The 15,746-nt window shown below is 35.2% G+C and overlaps 1 protein-coding gene and 2 long non-coding RNA genes across 4 annotated transcripts; all 3 read left to right on the top strand.

Annotated features, from left to right (window-relative positions):
* Positions 1-4,516: 4,516 nt before the first annotated feature.
* LOC147512559 (uncharacterized) lies at positions 4,517-5,267 on the top strand. 2 transcript variants are annotated; one of them, XR_015217229.1, is made up of 3 exons: positions 4,517-4,595; positions 4,734-4,831; positions 5,021-5,267. It is a non-coding gene; the product is annotated as an uncharacterized LOC147512559 (long non-coding RNA). The 2 variants fall into 2 exon arrangements; XR_015217228.1 differs by having other exon boundaries at positions 4,731-4,831.
* Positions 5,268-5,921: 654 nt separating this feature from the next.
* On the top strand, positions 5,922-7,729 carry LOC147512558 (uncharacterized). Its single transcript, XR_015217227.1, has 3 exons — positions 5,922-6,130; positions 6,228-6,331; positions 7,603-7,729. It is a non-coding gene; the product is annotated as an uncharacterized LOC147512558 (long non-coding RNA).
* A 6,515-nt stretch (positions 7,730-14,244) lies between these two features.
* Positions 14,245-14,898, top strand: LOC147512557 (NAC domain-containing protein 37-like). The gene has a single exon (XM_086598741.1). The coding sequence runs from the start codon at positions 14,245-14,247 to the stop codon at positions 14,896-14,898; it is 654 nt and encodes a 217-aa protein (XP_086454867.1).
* Positions 14,899-15,746: the final 848 nt, after the last annotated feature.

Below are 15,746 nucleotides of genomic sequence, written 5' to 3'. Positions count from 1 at the left end.
AGGTTAGTTCTATGGATTTGCATCTAGTTTTGGATTGGCGGTAATAACTCTATGAGGTTAGATCAATGCATTTGCATCCAATTCCCGATTTCTCATTAATTATTTTTGAAGTTAGTTCAATACATTTGCATATAGTTTTCGATTTCCATCTAATTATTCTTTGACGTTAGTTTGATGCATTCGCATCTAGTTTTCGATTACACCTTAATGATTCTTTGAGATTAGTTCCATGTATTGGCATCTTATTTCCGATTTGCCGTTAATTATTTCTTGGGGTTAGTTTCATTCATTTGTATCCAGTTTCTGATTTTCTGTTAATTATTCTTTAAAGTTAGTTCCTTGCAGTTGTATCCAGTTTCCGATTTCTCGTTAATTATTATTTAAGGTTAGTTCAATGCAATGTTGCATCCAGTTTTCAATTTTCCGTTAATTATTCTTTGAGGTTAGTTTGATGCAGTTGCATCCACTTCCCGATTTCCTGTTAATTTTTCTTTGGGGTTAGTTTGATGCAGTTTCATGTTGTTTCCGATTACCCATTAATTACTCTTTGTGGTTAGTTTGATGCATTTGTATCCAGTTTCCGAGTTCCCGTTAATTATTCTTTGAGGTTTGTTGAATTGCATCCAATTTCCAATTGGATATCAATTATTCTTTGAGGTTAGTTCAATGCACTTGCATCCAATTTGTAGTTTCCAGTTAATTATTTTTTGAGGGGGTTAGTTCATTGCAGTGTTACATCTAGTTTTCAATTTCTCGTTAATTATTTTATGAGGTTAATTAGTTATTTATAGTGTTGCATCCAGTTTCTGATTTATTGTTAATAATTCTTTGAGATTAGTTCGTTACATTTGCATCCAGTTTTCAAAATTTGTCCTACTAATTATTTTTTGAGGTTTGCTCAATGCATTTGCATCAAATTTTGATTTCCCGTTAATTATTCTTTGATGTTAGTCGATGCATTTGCATCCAGTTTCTGATTTCCCATTAATTATTATTTGAGGTTAGTTAGCTGGATTTACATCTGACCAGTTTCCAATGTCATGGTAATTATTCTTTGGTTCAATATAGTTGCATCCAACTTCTAATTTTCAGTTAATTATTCTTTGAGATTAGTTAAATTCATTTGGATCCAGTTTCCAATTTCACGTCAATTATTCTTTGAGGATAGGTCGATGCTTTTGCATCCAATTTTTTATTTCCCAATAATTATTTCTTTGAGATTAGTTTATGCAATTGCATATAGTTTTTGATTTCCCGTTAATTATTCTTTGAGATTAGTTCAATGCATTTTTATGCAGTTTCTGATTTCTCGTTAATTTTTCTTTGACGTTAGTTCAATGCAGTTACATCCAGTTCCTGATGTTCCACTAATTATTCTTTGAGGTTAGTTCAATGCATTTGCATCAAGTTTTCGATTTCCCGTTAATTATTCTTGTAAGTTAGTTCAATGCAATGTTGTATCCAATTTTCGATTTCCTATTAACTATTCTTTGAAGTTTGTTCAATGCATATCAAGTTTCTGATTTCCCATTAATATTCTTTAATGTTGGTTCAATACGTTTGTAGCTGGTTTTTCGATTTTTCGTTAATAACTCTTTGAGATTAGTTCGATGCATTTGCATCCAGTCTCATATTTCCAATTACCCTTTAATTATTCTTTGATATTTGTTCAATTCATTATAGTGTTGCATCCAGTCTCCGATTTCCTATTAATTATTATTTGAGATTAGTTCGATGCACTCAAAAAGAAGACTTTTGAAATCAGCACAATACTTGTAAATTGAAGAACTCAAGTGGATAGTCAACAGCAGAATTTTAAGAAAGAAGCTATAAGAGATGAGCAATAATTAACAGGAAAATCTCTTATTATTCTTTGTTTCGAAGTGTATAGATTAGGAAACAGGAAACATAATTAATTGAGACTCTTAGTTCGGCAGTTTCTTTCTCCTATTATATCTTAATCCCCCCTCTTAATGCTATCCTTTCGTGATATCCAACGACACAATATGATCAGTCCTTAGTAGATGGATCAGTCACTTGCGATTAGAAACCTTATAAAGCCTATGCTGATCACTAAAGGTATTGCTAGTCCCTCTTGTTATTTTCTGAGTTCTGACGATATCCTTATCTTCACAAACTCGATCTTGCAAAACTATCAAGAAGGTGTTGGTCAACTCATAAACAAAAGGCAAGCTACTTATGAGTGGCATAACTACGGGCTGAAGAAGAGCAATATCACTTGAGTTGGGTGTTAAAAGAGGGTACCTCTCTCTAAAGTACCTAGGTGTACCTCTCTTTGAAGGCAAGCTAGGTTACCAGGGCTAGTGTTGGCGGTCTTCTTGACAATATAATAATAGAGCCTACTATCCTTTCATGGAGAAATATACTAAACAAAGTTGTATTAGTTAGTATACATGTACACAATCTTGCTGATTACAAATGGCCACAAAGTCTAACTGAAGAAGCAAAAGGATCCATAAGGAATTTTCTTTGGTCTGACAATAATGAAGAAATAAAGAGAACAATAGGGATCGAGCTGTTATGAAGTCTGAAGTTTAGTAATTGCTACAAACCAAATGTATAGCTGTTAGATTAGGAAATCGTTAGTTGTTTCGAAGTGTATAGATTAGAAAACAGAAAAGACAATTAATTAGGACTTTTGAAAAGAGATTTAGTATATAAAGGAAACATAATTAATTGAGACTCTTTGTTCGGCAGTTTTTTTCTCCTATTTTTTCTTAATCCCCCTGCCGATGTGGACACCCTCACAACACTCCAAAAGAGAATGCTATTATATCTCTACTAGTAGCATATCTTATAATGATCGTGGCCTCTTAAATTCATCCGGGTATTTTTCATACGCATAATACCTCTGGATGAATAATTATATCAAACACTTAGATATTTATTAATGAGGACTACTTGGTCTTTTTTTGTCATTGTAAATTTTTAGTACCGATATTGTCCTTAAATTAAAATATTGTTTAACACCTTTGAATAGGAGCAATCAGTCTTTTCATGTGGCAGTATATTAAAAAACCAATTCCACGCAATTTTGAATTGTACGCCTTACCTACTATAAATGACATTTAATTAGTAATAATATAAATGACATTTAATTAATAATAATTGGGTAATTTAATTCTACGGGGTTAAGAAAATGAAAAGTCTGTGGAGAGAATACGAAGGGATGGATATTAAATGTTAAATGTTACTCAACCTTCCCCTTTCTCCTCCGATAACTTCTTCTCAATCTTCCACAATTCCAGTCATGCTTTCTTTCTCTCATTTTGTCTCCTCTCCCTTCTTTCTTATTAGTTTTTTTCCCACATCTAGCTTACACAACACAAGAATGCTCAAATGAATAACAATCATCTTCAATTCTATGAACTGGGTAATAACTATATCTCTGTCCTCATTGGGGAATTTTAACAAGCTTATAATATATTATCTTCTCTGACTCCTACTAGCATGCTCCTATCATTATTCTAAATAATAGTCTTTAGGAGAAAATATTGCATGTTCTATCTTCAGATCAGTAGTTATTTTCTTTTAATCATTAATAAATCATAGATTTGTTGTGCAGAAAGGATGGAAATCCATTCAATACTACTATTATTCCAGTCTCACCACCAGATCAACCCGCACTCCCACCACCTGGAATAGAGAACAATGGGCCTTTAGCATCACAAGGACCAAGTACTGCAGAATCAACAAATTTTTGGAAAACAAAAAAGTTCTTCTGTGCTGCAATTGTGGCGGTATTCGTGCTGATTAGTTTTGGGATTTTGTTTTTTATGTTGAAATGTTGCAAGGGAAAGCAACGGGGTGACAAATTTTCAAAAAGTCATAAAATGGGTTCATCCAACGCTCGAATGGGGAAGTCTTATGACATTGAGTCCTATGGCAATTCTCAGAATGTTACACAGAAAGGTAATGTTGTTCTCTTTATTTTTTTCTATTATGAAGCGAAGGGATCAGTCTATTGTGACAAAGATAACAGAAATACAGCTTAGAAAGTAAGTTGAGCTGCCAAAACTTACTTCCATGTCAGGAACAAGCAAAAGAACACATGCATGTCAAAAAATTGTGCTTTCCACTTCAGAACAGAATTCTCAACTATATATAAGATCCTTTTGTTTTTCATTGTTTGTAGGCTTTCATTTTTTTATATTTGACTATTGAAGGTTTGTTTTGGTACATGGGTCAGCTTAGAGATGCTAGGAGTCTTCAAGGATTTTTTTTATTTATGGGTTGGATGGAGATTGTCGTTTGTGTGCTCAACTTATGGAGGCTTATTTGCGTAACGGTAAATATCCAATGTTTAAGCAATTGCTATTAGTATTTACTGAAAACACTAGCTATTCTTTCAAAATGATGCTCTCTGTCTTGATGGATTGTGAGAACACTTACGGTTGTGCCAGTAAATCGATTTTTGGGTACTTCGTTTTCCAAGTTGTCCAGTAGTCTTGCCTTAATTATAATACAATTTCTTGTGAATGGATTTGGATGCTAAGTTAATTATACAATTTATCAAGTTTGAGAGCTTAAAGGATTCAAAGTAGAGTTTGATAGATTACAGAATAAAGTGAAAGGTGCTCGCTCAGTATTGCGTTTTTGTTATGGTTCTGCCTTTCTTCGTTTTGACTAAATTTTACAAGGATTGGTTGCTTTCTTTCTGTTGTCTGGATATAGAACGTACTGTTGTTAATTCCTCTTACCTGTTTCAGCAGGGGGACTGAGAGAGTAAGCAGCCTATCAGACAATTGTGGTATGTAGAAGTCACGTCTCTATTGAGCCGAATTACAATGGACCTACAAAATTGTTAAATGTATGTTGTGCATGAAGGTTACTTTTTCTTTTTTAGTTCTTACCATGAAACTTGATACTGAAGACATTGTTCTGATCTCGTCAACTACTTCATACAAATTCCAGATCAATTTTCCCTGGTAGTTGAAAATTTTACTTTCTTGGCTTAACTTCTCATGCCCTAAATTGTGTGCACTTTCTTTATGTGTAGTTGGTCGCTGCAAGGGCAAGAACATTTCAGGACGATCACTACCAGCTATAACTATGGAGCTCAAGGTATCATTGTAAGTAGTCTTATCCTTGATATTGATAAGTTGCAACTACTTTCTGCTTGCATTCTTACCATAGTGAATTCTCATATGCCTGTGGTGTCTTGGGTGGGTTGTCATCTATAACCTAGCAAATGGTTAAATGAAATTGATCGTTACACAAGCGAAAATGTGGACAAGTTTTAAGGTAGAAACAAGCCTGACCTTACAGCAAATACAATTGTGTCATATGAAACAACCAAGGTAAATCTCACTCCTCTTCTTTATTTTGTTGGATAAACCAGCATCGTATTATTGAAGGTGGCTGGGGGAGAGGGGAGGGGTCACGAGCGACAACGGCCTAAATATAAACAATTTTGATTGTTTATACTTTTTACCATATTATCAAGGTAAAGGCTCTATGTTTGAACAATTTTATTCCATTTTTATTTTCTCTCATTGATTGAAATTTGGGCCTGTTTTTTGGAAATTTTATACCTAACTTCATCAACTTTCATGGAACCATTGCATTGGCACTCTTTCTTGGTAAAGTAGGGAGTGCATAATCTAAAAAGTGCCAAAAATGAAAATGTGCTCTTTTTTAAGTTTAGATGTTTCAGTTGACTTGGTTGTTGGTATCCTTTTCAAAGAAGTCAATTTGTGGATTTCATGATATTCTTTTTGAAATTGGGGATTGCTATGTACATTTAGTTTCTAAATTTAGGTTTTGGCCTTTTGGGTATTGCTTACAACATGTAGTTTTTGAACTTGGGTTTTGGGATTGAATTAAGAAGTAGGCACTTTGGTAGACTAAACGTAGCCTTTTAACTTTTGAATTATCACAACACTTGAATTGGCAGGTGAACAAGAAAATATGTACCAACAATAAACTTACCTTATTCAAATTGTGCCTTTCGAACTTAGAGAAAACAAATTTTATCTGGACTGCTTCTACTGCAATCTGTAACAATCATACCAGTCCAGTCCAGTTGAAGGTCTATGTGGCACAGCTGGAATCTCTTATGCATCTTTCTCCATGGAGTTAAAGTGAACTTACGTGTTCTACTCTTCATGTAATCATTGTGTTTTTGGTTTAGCTGCTAGAGCTATGTGATTAAATGTAGTTGCCACTTTTACTGCTAATACACCAATTTTTCTTTTGCTCCACAGTTACCATGTAGGCACAGATCTGTTTCTGTCCAGTAGCGACATACGTGACTCAGTTTCGAAATTGCTTTGGCACCATCGAGATGACATTCTGCTATTCCTTGAAGGTACCACCGCTCCTCAAGCAACAACTAACTTCATTCTTGGTTTCCTGCTTATCCATTTTGCTTGCGATGACAATTGCTTTTGAACGTTGCCACCAAAGTATAAAAGCAATTACCATTCATTGTTCATATTTTCTGCTTAATATAAACTTAACCATCTACTAAAAAAAACACCTGGTTCTGGCGAAGGGCATAAGTGGACTACTTACCTGAGTGCACAATGGTGTTATTTTTTCCCCCAGTATACAGACCTCATGGAGTGAAAACGATTTACAATGGAGAACTTTTTGATTTGAATCCTGAACCGGAGGAAGTGATGGAAAGTATAATATATGTTGTTTGTTAATTGAGAAAAATAATTTTTCTATTTACTCTAATGCTCACTACATGGTCTTTATCCAGCCTAAATTGTTGTCTTAATACATTCAAAATTTTGACCTCTCAGTTTCTGGTCACTATGTTGTTAAGCTTTGTTAAGTGCAGGTTGTAAAAATGTTTGCAGTGATCAAAGATACTGATTATGCTATGAAACCAAAGTTTTTAGCGAATTTCATGGATGATTAGAGAACATTACTAATGCATAATACCATTATAAAGAAATTTGAACTTTGTGGTTTCACCCCACTCTATGAATGGCACCAAAACGAAACAGGAGGAGAAGAGAAAAATATGGTACAGAAATAACTTAGTGTGATTACTAAGTAGAAAGGATGTAATAAGAAGCTTAAAGTCACAATACGTAGCTAATTAAGCTTAACCTGAGAAGCCAAAAAAAAAATTTGGATAAAAAGAGATTTTTTTTTGGAGGAGCTATTGCAAGCATCCTGTTGGATTGAAAGCTTTCATGGTTTTGATTTCTTTTTCTTTTTTCAATTGAAGTATACTTTAAAACTGTGAAAAATCAAAATGAATGTAGTGCAATCCATCATAAATTTTTGGAATTGCATTTTTTAAGGTTGCGATTATTTAAAGCAATTAGTACATCCATCCATCTCTGTTTTTCTTATTTGGAGTAGAAATTCAATTTTGGTTAGGCATTTTAGAATTGCTAAGGTCGAGCTTTTAACATAATTTGAAGGTTAGACTAGCAACATATGCTTAAATGAAAACAAACATGGATTGATGGATTATACATTTACGCAAGCATGTTTCTTTAAGACACGTTAGAAAAGTTTTATTGTATCATCAAAAGACAATGTTATGAACGAGTTTTTTAATGTTATTTAGGGGACAGTGATATATTCATATTCGGTTCATCTATATGGATTGTGTAGGGTAATAGTTGTTGTTCTGGATTGTTTTGATAACGAACTGAAGTGGAGATTGTAGTTATTCTTCTCTAGCTAGGAGGATATGAACACACGAGCAAGAATGACGTTATTATATACACGCCAAATTAAGGTACTGATGATTCAGCGTTTTGATTCCATTTATTGGTTTTGCTTTAAATTAAAGAGGATTGTTATGTAGTTAGCAACATATATATTTGTAGGTGGTAAAAAGTTAGACTATATGAGGAATTCTTTTTACAATGGCTGGACTGTCAGAAAAAATGATGAAGTTGTTCTAATTCAATGTGGTGGCGGAATGTCTATTAGATTTTCTGATCGACTTCGAGTGAAATATATGTTTTTTTTTATAATGGGGAAATTAACTCATATCCTATCACTGTTGTTTACAATACATGAATTGGCCGGGAATGGTAGACTTTTTGTGGAACATTTATGTATTTATGCATTTGTTTAAACATGCATGAAGTAAGAGCTATTACTCTGACTTATTTGACATGACTGTCAACCCTTCCATACCCTGTCAACCCACTCATTCAAGAATTGTGTTATATTTCGATGTAAATAATGGATTTTGGTGTATTGTATGCTTATACAAGGCATAGATATGATTGTTTTAATGCAGAGTTACACATTTTTTATATTATGTAAGGATTCTATGGTGTATTTGCTATCATTTATCTTCGTAGTATTCATGTCTTACTATTAAAATGTTTCTGAACATATTCTTTCCAAATTAAAAATTCACATCTTACTCTTTTTCGTCTTCTTGATTAATTATGCGTTACATTACATGGTCTACTCAATACCTAACATTGGTCTTTCTACTTTTTTTGTCCCCTTTTTGCAGATAGGTGTGAAACATGATTAATCGTTGCCCTAAACAGAACCTGTACAAAGAATTGCATTATGCTTCCCCGCTTCAGCCATGCCACAAGCTTATATGTGGTGAGTCACAACCAATCCGGATTCCATATCTACGATATACTAATACCCGACAACTTGGATTTTGCATACACATGCAAGAAGAATAAACCACGTCCAAGTTCAATTTGTGCTGGATTATGAATAGTATTTGGATGTTTAACATGTTTTGTAGCAGTTAAGATATCATTTATATAAATGTCTTGGCAGCTATAATTGGTTTGATAACATTACCTGTCACATTTGCTTATCCACGTTTCACATGGACTGCTATTAGGAAACCATAAAGATTTAGTTCATTGGACTACATTAATTTGATACTTGTGAGTTTAGGGGTGGTTATTGGTATTTTTGTTTTTGTTGGACGCATTAAGAGTGAAATACACACCGTGACACATGCTTCTTGAAGCCTTAGTAAGGTTCAAGCATAGTGTAGAAAGGAGATAGAGTATAAATTATGTGAACTTTTGTATTAAAAATTTACATTATATTGCTTTATTGTTTTCCTGTGAAATTCACTCTGACATTTGTATTGTGTGCTTTTTTATTCACCCCTTCCCACCCAGCCACCAAATTCAAAGGGTAAATGACTGTATCATATAAATTATTTTTACCAAATTTATTCATCAAGTGTATATTTTCAAAAATATAAAAGAAAATAGATAGGGAATTAGAATACAGACACGACATCTGAGCACTATGAACAAATTTTAAATATTATAGGCAAATGAGTTTTAGCAAAGTGGCTAATGAGAACCCCTTTAATTTGTAGGTGAGGGTGATGTCCGAGTTGGTATTTTCTCAAACACTAATGCACAAAGGTTTAGCTTCTTCCTGAATTGTGAGTACTTCTGAATTAGTATTTTTTTAAAAGTTTGGTTAATGAGGTTTTCTTTTGATACCACCTATTGTTGTGTTAGCATTAACCCTTATATGTGGTACAGTAATGCAATAGCCCCAAAGACTTCTGTCACCCTTATGTATAAGATGTGCATTATAGGATCTATTGAGTAGGATAGGAATGTGATTTATAACTAGGTTTCAAGGGGTATGGTCTCCAATGATGTCCCATTGGCATGGAATTCTCTTCCCCTTCTCTAAATTAGCCATTTAATTGGAATGTGAAATAATTTGTTACGAACTCCACATCTTGATAAACAAAATAACTCTAAGACATTCATGAGGTCGGGGAGCTAGAATGTCTCGAATATGATATTTAATTATTTTTAAAATAGGATTTTGGTTTTTGCCAACATAGTCTTGTTTTACTGTAATTAACTTTGTTGAGGATATAAATCTTTTGTCTATTCAAAAAATTAGTTTGCAAAAGAGGTGGTGGTCTTCCTTGCTACTTAAAAACAAATCTTAAGGTATTGGTTCTCTGTTATGACTTAGACTAATAGATTTGTGGAAACTCATTCTCTGGTGTTATTATTAGTTAATATTAGACTGGATTTGAGTGCATTGCATGCTCTTTAAGTCGACTGCTTTAAACTTGGAGGGTTTACTCTTAATGAATTCTCTAAAGATCCCATTGTTGTATTCGAGACTGCCGCTAAAGAAAAAAGGTTGGTATTTTGTTGTCGCACATAGCCTAATTCAATTTGCATAAGCCAGCTTAACATTCCCTTTCATTTTCCTCTAACTACCAGTATGGCGTTTTAGTATACCGTCTGGAAATTTAAAATTTTCTCTTTCGCCGTGCAGAAACACTTTACAAGGTGGTACACAAACTTGGACCTAGAATGTGGGCTACAGTTGGTTTCCCATAGGGTGCTTGTCATAGAGAATGGGAGTTGACTTTATGTAAGCTATTATAATGAGGAATTCATTAAGGCGTCTAGCGATTTCTATGGAAGCTATGGTGGTACACTCGAACAAAGATCTTCTTGGGATGTATGTTGTCTTATAAAACTTACATTGGCATCCTGCTTGATAAAGGGACAAGGTAAGTACTGCTTATATAGAGTTTCTTATTAGGTGTGATACCATATATATCATAATTCGTTAGCTTCTCTATGTTATGAACCTTTTCAAGTAATGATGCACTTAATGTATTTATCACCATTTTCCATATCCATTCCCCCAAAATTAGTCTCACAGGGACTTTCTTCTCATTGAGGGTTTGTCCTAATTAGCTTTGAAGCTAAATTGTGTAGTTAAATGTTTCTGAAATCTCTTTTATAATTTTTGAATGTCGAGCATTGCAGGGTGGTACCAATAGGGCACGAAATTCAAGTTGATATTGATTGGACTGGCGATACTGTTTTGTACTTCCAGTGACTGCAAAGGATGCAAGTCCAAATTTATAGGTCATTTTCTATACAAGTATACACTATACCGCATTGGAATTTGTGCGAGTACAAGCTATATCATCCAAATTCATAGGTCATTTTCTATACAAGTATACGCTATACTGCATTGGAATTTGTGCGAGTACAAGCTGTATTATATTTTACTGGGAGAAAGTGGTGTGCCCTGAGCAAATGCTTAGGTAGATGCCTCTTTCCTTTTAATCGATGGTTTAGAAACAGTTTAGTTCGATATGTGATCTATATATAAGGTTTTTCTTTGCAAGCTAAAGAGTTAATTAATACTCAAAGCTAGGTTATCACAGGCGTTATTCATTGATTGATATGGTGGTGTTTACTTGACTATCCATATATAGGTATAAATTTTCAAGGTCATTTTTTCTTTGGAATTTTGTTGCTTTTGGTATAATCATAGGCATGAACACAAAGCCTATGAGATTCATGTACATGATTATATGTTAATTATATAGGCTTCGTTCATCCATTTTGAAATAGCGAATTCTCAATACACAGGGCAACAAATTGGTCGTGTAAACAATTTTGGACTGAGTTTTACTCATGGTATATATAGGCATCAAAGCCGCCTATTATCTATAATCTATTGTCGATTTTGCTTTAATATTATTGTGATTTTGTGCTCATATCTATAAACCACAATTTGGGTTTTAAGTCTGTTAATTAATACTCTTGCCTTATACTTTTGTTTAGATATATGTCATAGCCCATATGCCAATTTCAAAATGCTAATGTGAGTTATAACCTGTAGGTATATACTTGCATAATTTCACAAAAAATAATAATTGAAAACTAAACTATGATGGCATTCTCATCAATAAGTTTTAATTTTCATTCAAGTGCAGAGCACGTGCATATTTGCTAGTATATATAAAGATTCTAACACTTCTAATTAAAGGGGAAATCATTCTCCTATTAAAATGGGAATTCCTCCTCTATTGGAAAGAGAAAATCTAGTATATCTAATTAAAACGGGAATTATTCTCCTATTAAATCAGGATCTCTCTCCCAATTGAAAAAATGGGTTTTTAAATTTTAATTAAAATTTCATTTAAAATAATTTGTTAGAAAATTAAAACGGGTTAGTGACTAAAACGGTAGTCCCAATTTTTCTTAAAAAAATCTAAATGTTTTCAAAAGAGCCGGTGCATATGCACGGCCTATAAACTAGTATGACATATATCATTCAAAAGGGGTGGTAGTCCCATCAAGTGGGGTGTCACCGCCCATTTTCTTGATACCACTGCAAACAAGCTTTTCAAGAAACAAGTGAAGTGTACCACCCGGAGAATGACGTCTGGTATCCTGTGCCTAACGGAATGGTGTCTGGGTGGCGGAATCCAAGTGCTTTCTTGGATGGTCATCTATATGCTTTGGACTGCAAGGATGGGTGCAAGCTGAGGATCTACAACTCGGATACAGATTCTTGGAGCAAGCACATTGATAGCAAGCTGCACATGGGTAGTTCCCGGGCATTGGAGGCAACAGCACTTCTCCCTTTGAATGGGAAACTTTGTATCATTCGTAATAACATGAGGATAACTATGGTGGATGTCTCTAAGTCTGATAATGCAGGGGAGGTCATAGCTGACCAGCTGTGGGAGACTATTGCTGGAAAGGGGCAGTTCTAAATTTTTGTTGCGAATCTCTGGTCAAGTTTTGCTGGTCGTAACCGCTTGAAGTGTCACATTCTTCATTGTCAGGTTCTTCAAGCTTAAACTCCCTACTGACACACTACATAAAAGGTTATTCTGTTCGGTCGGCATGCATCTGCTCAATATTAAGTGTGGAACGGGAATAGCTTCTGCTGTACTGGCAACTTTTCATTCATTTGAAGCCTTGTAATTTCTGCACTTCAACAGATACTTGATCAGCGTTATGTACACTCCCCACTCTATATTTTGAAAGATGCTTATATCCAATCTGTCTTAGAAAATTGAAGTACTCTCTACAGCGCAAAACAGTTGCAAAAGGCCAATTGCTGGTTCTTGTATTATTAGCTTAGTGCATTGGTGTTTAAAGTTTCAAATGTATGTAAATTGGCTTCTCCGTCTTTTGGTTTTCCTTTTTTCTATTTTTATTTTCTCCCTAAATATATCAAATATTAGTTAGGGAGCAAGCCAATGGGGTAAGGGAAGGTGTTAGAGATGCTCGCCTTGAGAAAACAGTACAAGCAGGTGATTAGCAGCATGAAGCACATCGACCGTAATTACGCAATACCACTGGGCGACCCATACAAGCAGCGGACCACCACTAAAATTCACGAACTGTCAAGGAGAAACCAAGAACCTATTGCATAAAGTCCCTCTTCCTCATCCTTCTCGTTGTCCGATCCAAACCTAGACTTAAACCCCTCTCTTACCTTTCAACCACCGAACCCTTTCTGCGTCTACGATTTTATGCCATGTTCTGATATAAAAGATATTGATGTTAAGTGTTCCTTTCCTTTATGACGCTTAACGAGTTATCCAACAATTTTTAAGCAAAGAAATGATCTCGCTAACGTAATCAGATGCATCGAGTTAGAACTTAAAACTAGGTGAACCATTTTGATCAGTTCATAAAACAAGCTTGGTTCAGAATCTTATAGCTTAAACCATATTCAGACTGCAAGAATTAAAGCATATAGATAGCTGCACAAAATTCTATCAAAGGATAAACAATGATACAAAAGAAAGAAACAGAGAAAAAGTCGTAAGAAATCGGAATACAGACTAGAAAGTAGTAACTTTAACTCACCATGCCGCCCATGGAGAACTCACTGCCGATTTTCCAAGGTAACTTGGCAGCAAAGAAATTAAGTTTTGAGTCCGAATTGGAACAGTACGTGAAATGGATGTTGCATAGAAATTAAGCAGAACAATCCTTATTTTTCGCTTGGATAATAAGAGTTTGTTGGGAAAATACTCGTTATATGATTTTGATTAGGAGTTCGATCAATATTAGTGTTGAGAGACTTGATCAAATGGATGAAGAGGACATCAATATAATGATGAGAAACTAATCGGATGGATAAAAGGACACCAACACATTTCGGAATCACCAGACAAGATTAGTCACCGATTGACATGGAGATCAAACGGCCAATGGTAATTGCTTGGAGAAAACAATAGCTTACAGAAGTACAAACTAACGTACTCTCTCCGATACCTCTTCTAACTAGGACATGTATAAATGCCGACATCACCACCCCACCAAGTGTACGTACCTCTATAAATATACGACCACCTTATATCCTTTCTCACAAAAGCCTCTACAAGCTATAGCTAGGTTTAAGTATAAGCAAAACTCATTAGGTTGAAGGCAGATTATAGAAGAAGAAGTCAGAGTTGTTTGCTAGTATAGAAAAAAAGTGATATTTTGTTTACAAGTAAAGATGATCATCCACATGGGATTTCGTTTTGTTCCTAGCGACATCGAACTCATATGTTACCTATGGGAGAAAGTCTATGGAGAAGGTCCACAAGGGATAATGAAGAACATCATTGTGGAACGTGATCTTTATGGAAGCGAATCGCCAACGGAAATATTCAATGGGACTACGGCAACAGAGTTATATTTTTTTACAGTCCTCAAGAAGAAATTTGGTCATGGAGTGAGAATGGATAGAACCGTCCGTGGAAAAGGAGCATGGACAGCACAGTACAATGGCAAATCAGAGGGAGGATGCAAAATCCCGGCGATTTATGACCCTAATGATAAATCTGTAGAAATAGGATATCGGAAAAATCTGAGTTTTACACCAAAAGGTGAGAAAGCAAGGTTCGTAGTGAATGGTAAGAAAGAAAGTTGGGTAATGCATGAGTACACTTTGAAAGAATATCCACCTGGCAAAGACGTTTTCGCTCTTTGTAGGATCAGCAAGGGAAGGAGCAATAACCGCGCATCTTCAAGTTCATGTGCCTCTGTTTCTTCCGAAGGGCTAGAGGAGAATGATGAATACCAAGAGAAAAACGTCCCAGGACAACTACAGCATTGGCGTCCGTACCAATGTCCCCTTCAACAACATCAGCTTTCAATGAGGGAGTAACGACAAGTTCGACAAACAGTTATGGGAATTTGTTGCGGCAAGACCATAATCAGTTCTCAGCGTCATGTATGTCCGGTATGCCTATGCAACAACCCGGCCTTGGAAAGAACGCGTCTCAAGAGGCTCCTCAGCCCAATGATACGTCTAATAACCTTGATTCATTATTAGATAATGACATCGATGGGGAGTCTATCTACTTGAAAGCAAGTCAAGCGTCTCAAGAGGATTGTCAAAAAAAATTTGATGGAAATTTGTTGCAACAAGACCACAATCAGGTCTTAACTTCAAGTATGCCAAATGTGGAGCTTAACCGTAATTCTGTACCATCGTTACATATGCCTATGGCGAGCCTAGACTCTGTGAAGTCATATCTGGCAGACGACTCATTAGGATCAACTTCAGGAGTGGTCGCAGTGCCATTGGATGGCGGACTTATGCAACAAGCTGGCGATGAAAATTTTGCGTCTCAAGAGGCTCCTGAGCCCAGTGATATGCTTGATGACGCCTATGATCCTTCAATATTTTGTGAAGACCTTGATTGGAATTCTATGCACCTCGGTGAACTTCCAGCGCTCCAACAGGATCCTCAACCTGTTAATATGCTTATGGACTTCAGTGAACTTCTATTCGAAGAGGATCCTCAACCTGTTAATATGCTTATGAACTTCAGTGAACTTCTATTCGAAGAGGATCCTCAACCTGTATAATATGCTTGGCGGCAACAGCAACGTTGATTGATTCGACATTATTACACGATATGTTGATGCGAATTTTTCCTAAACGCTATTTACTTGTAACTAGGAAATGTACAAAAACATGTTTATATTATAACATGAAAGGGTTCAATG

The sequence above is a fragment of the Coptis chinensis genome, chromosome 3, assembly GCF_015680905.1.
Source record: "Coptis chinensis isolate HL-2020 chromosome 3, ASM1568090v1, whole genome shotgun sequence".
NCBI lineage: Eukaryota > Viridiplantae > Streptophyta > Magnoliopsida > Ranunculales > Ranunculaceae > Coptis > Coptis chinensis.
The sequence above is the reverse complement of the archived record's forward strand: the minus strand, read 5'-3'. Positions and strand labels throughout refer to the sequence as shown.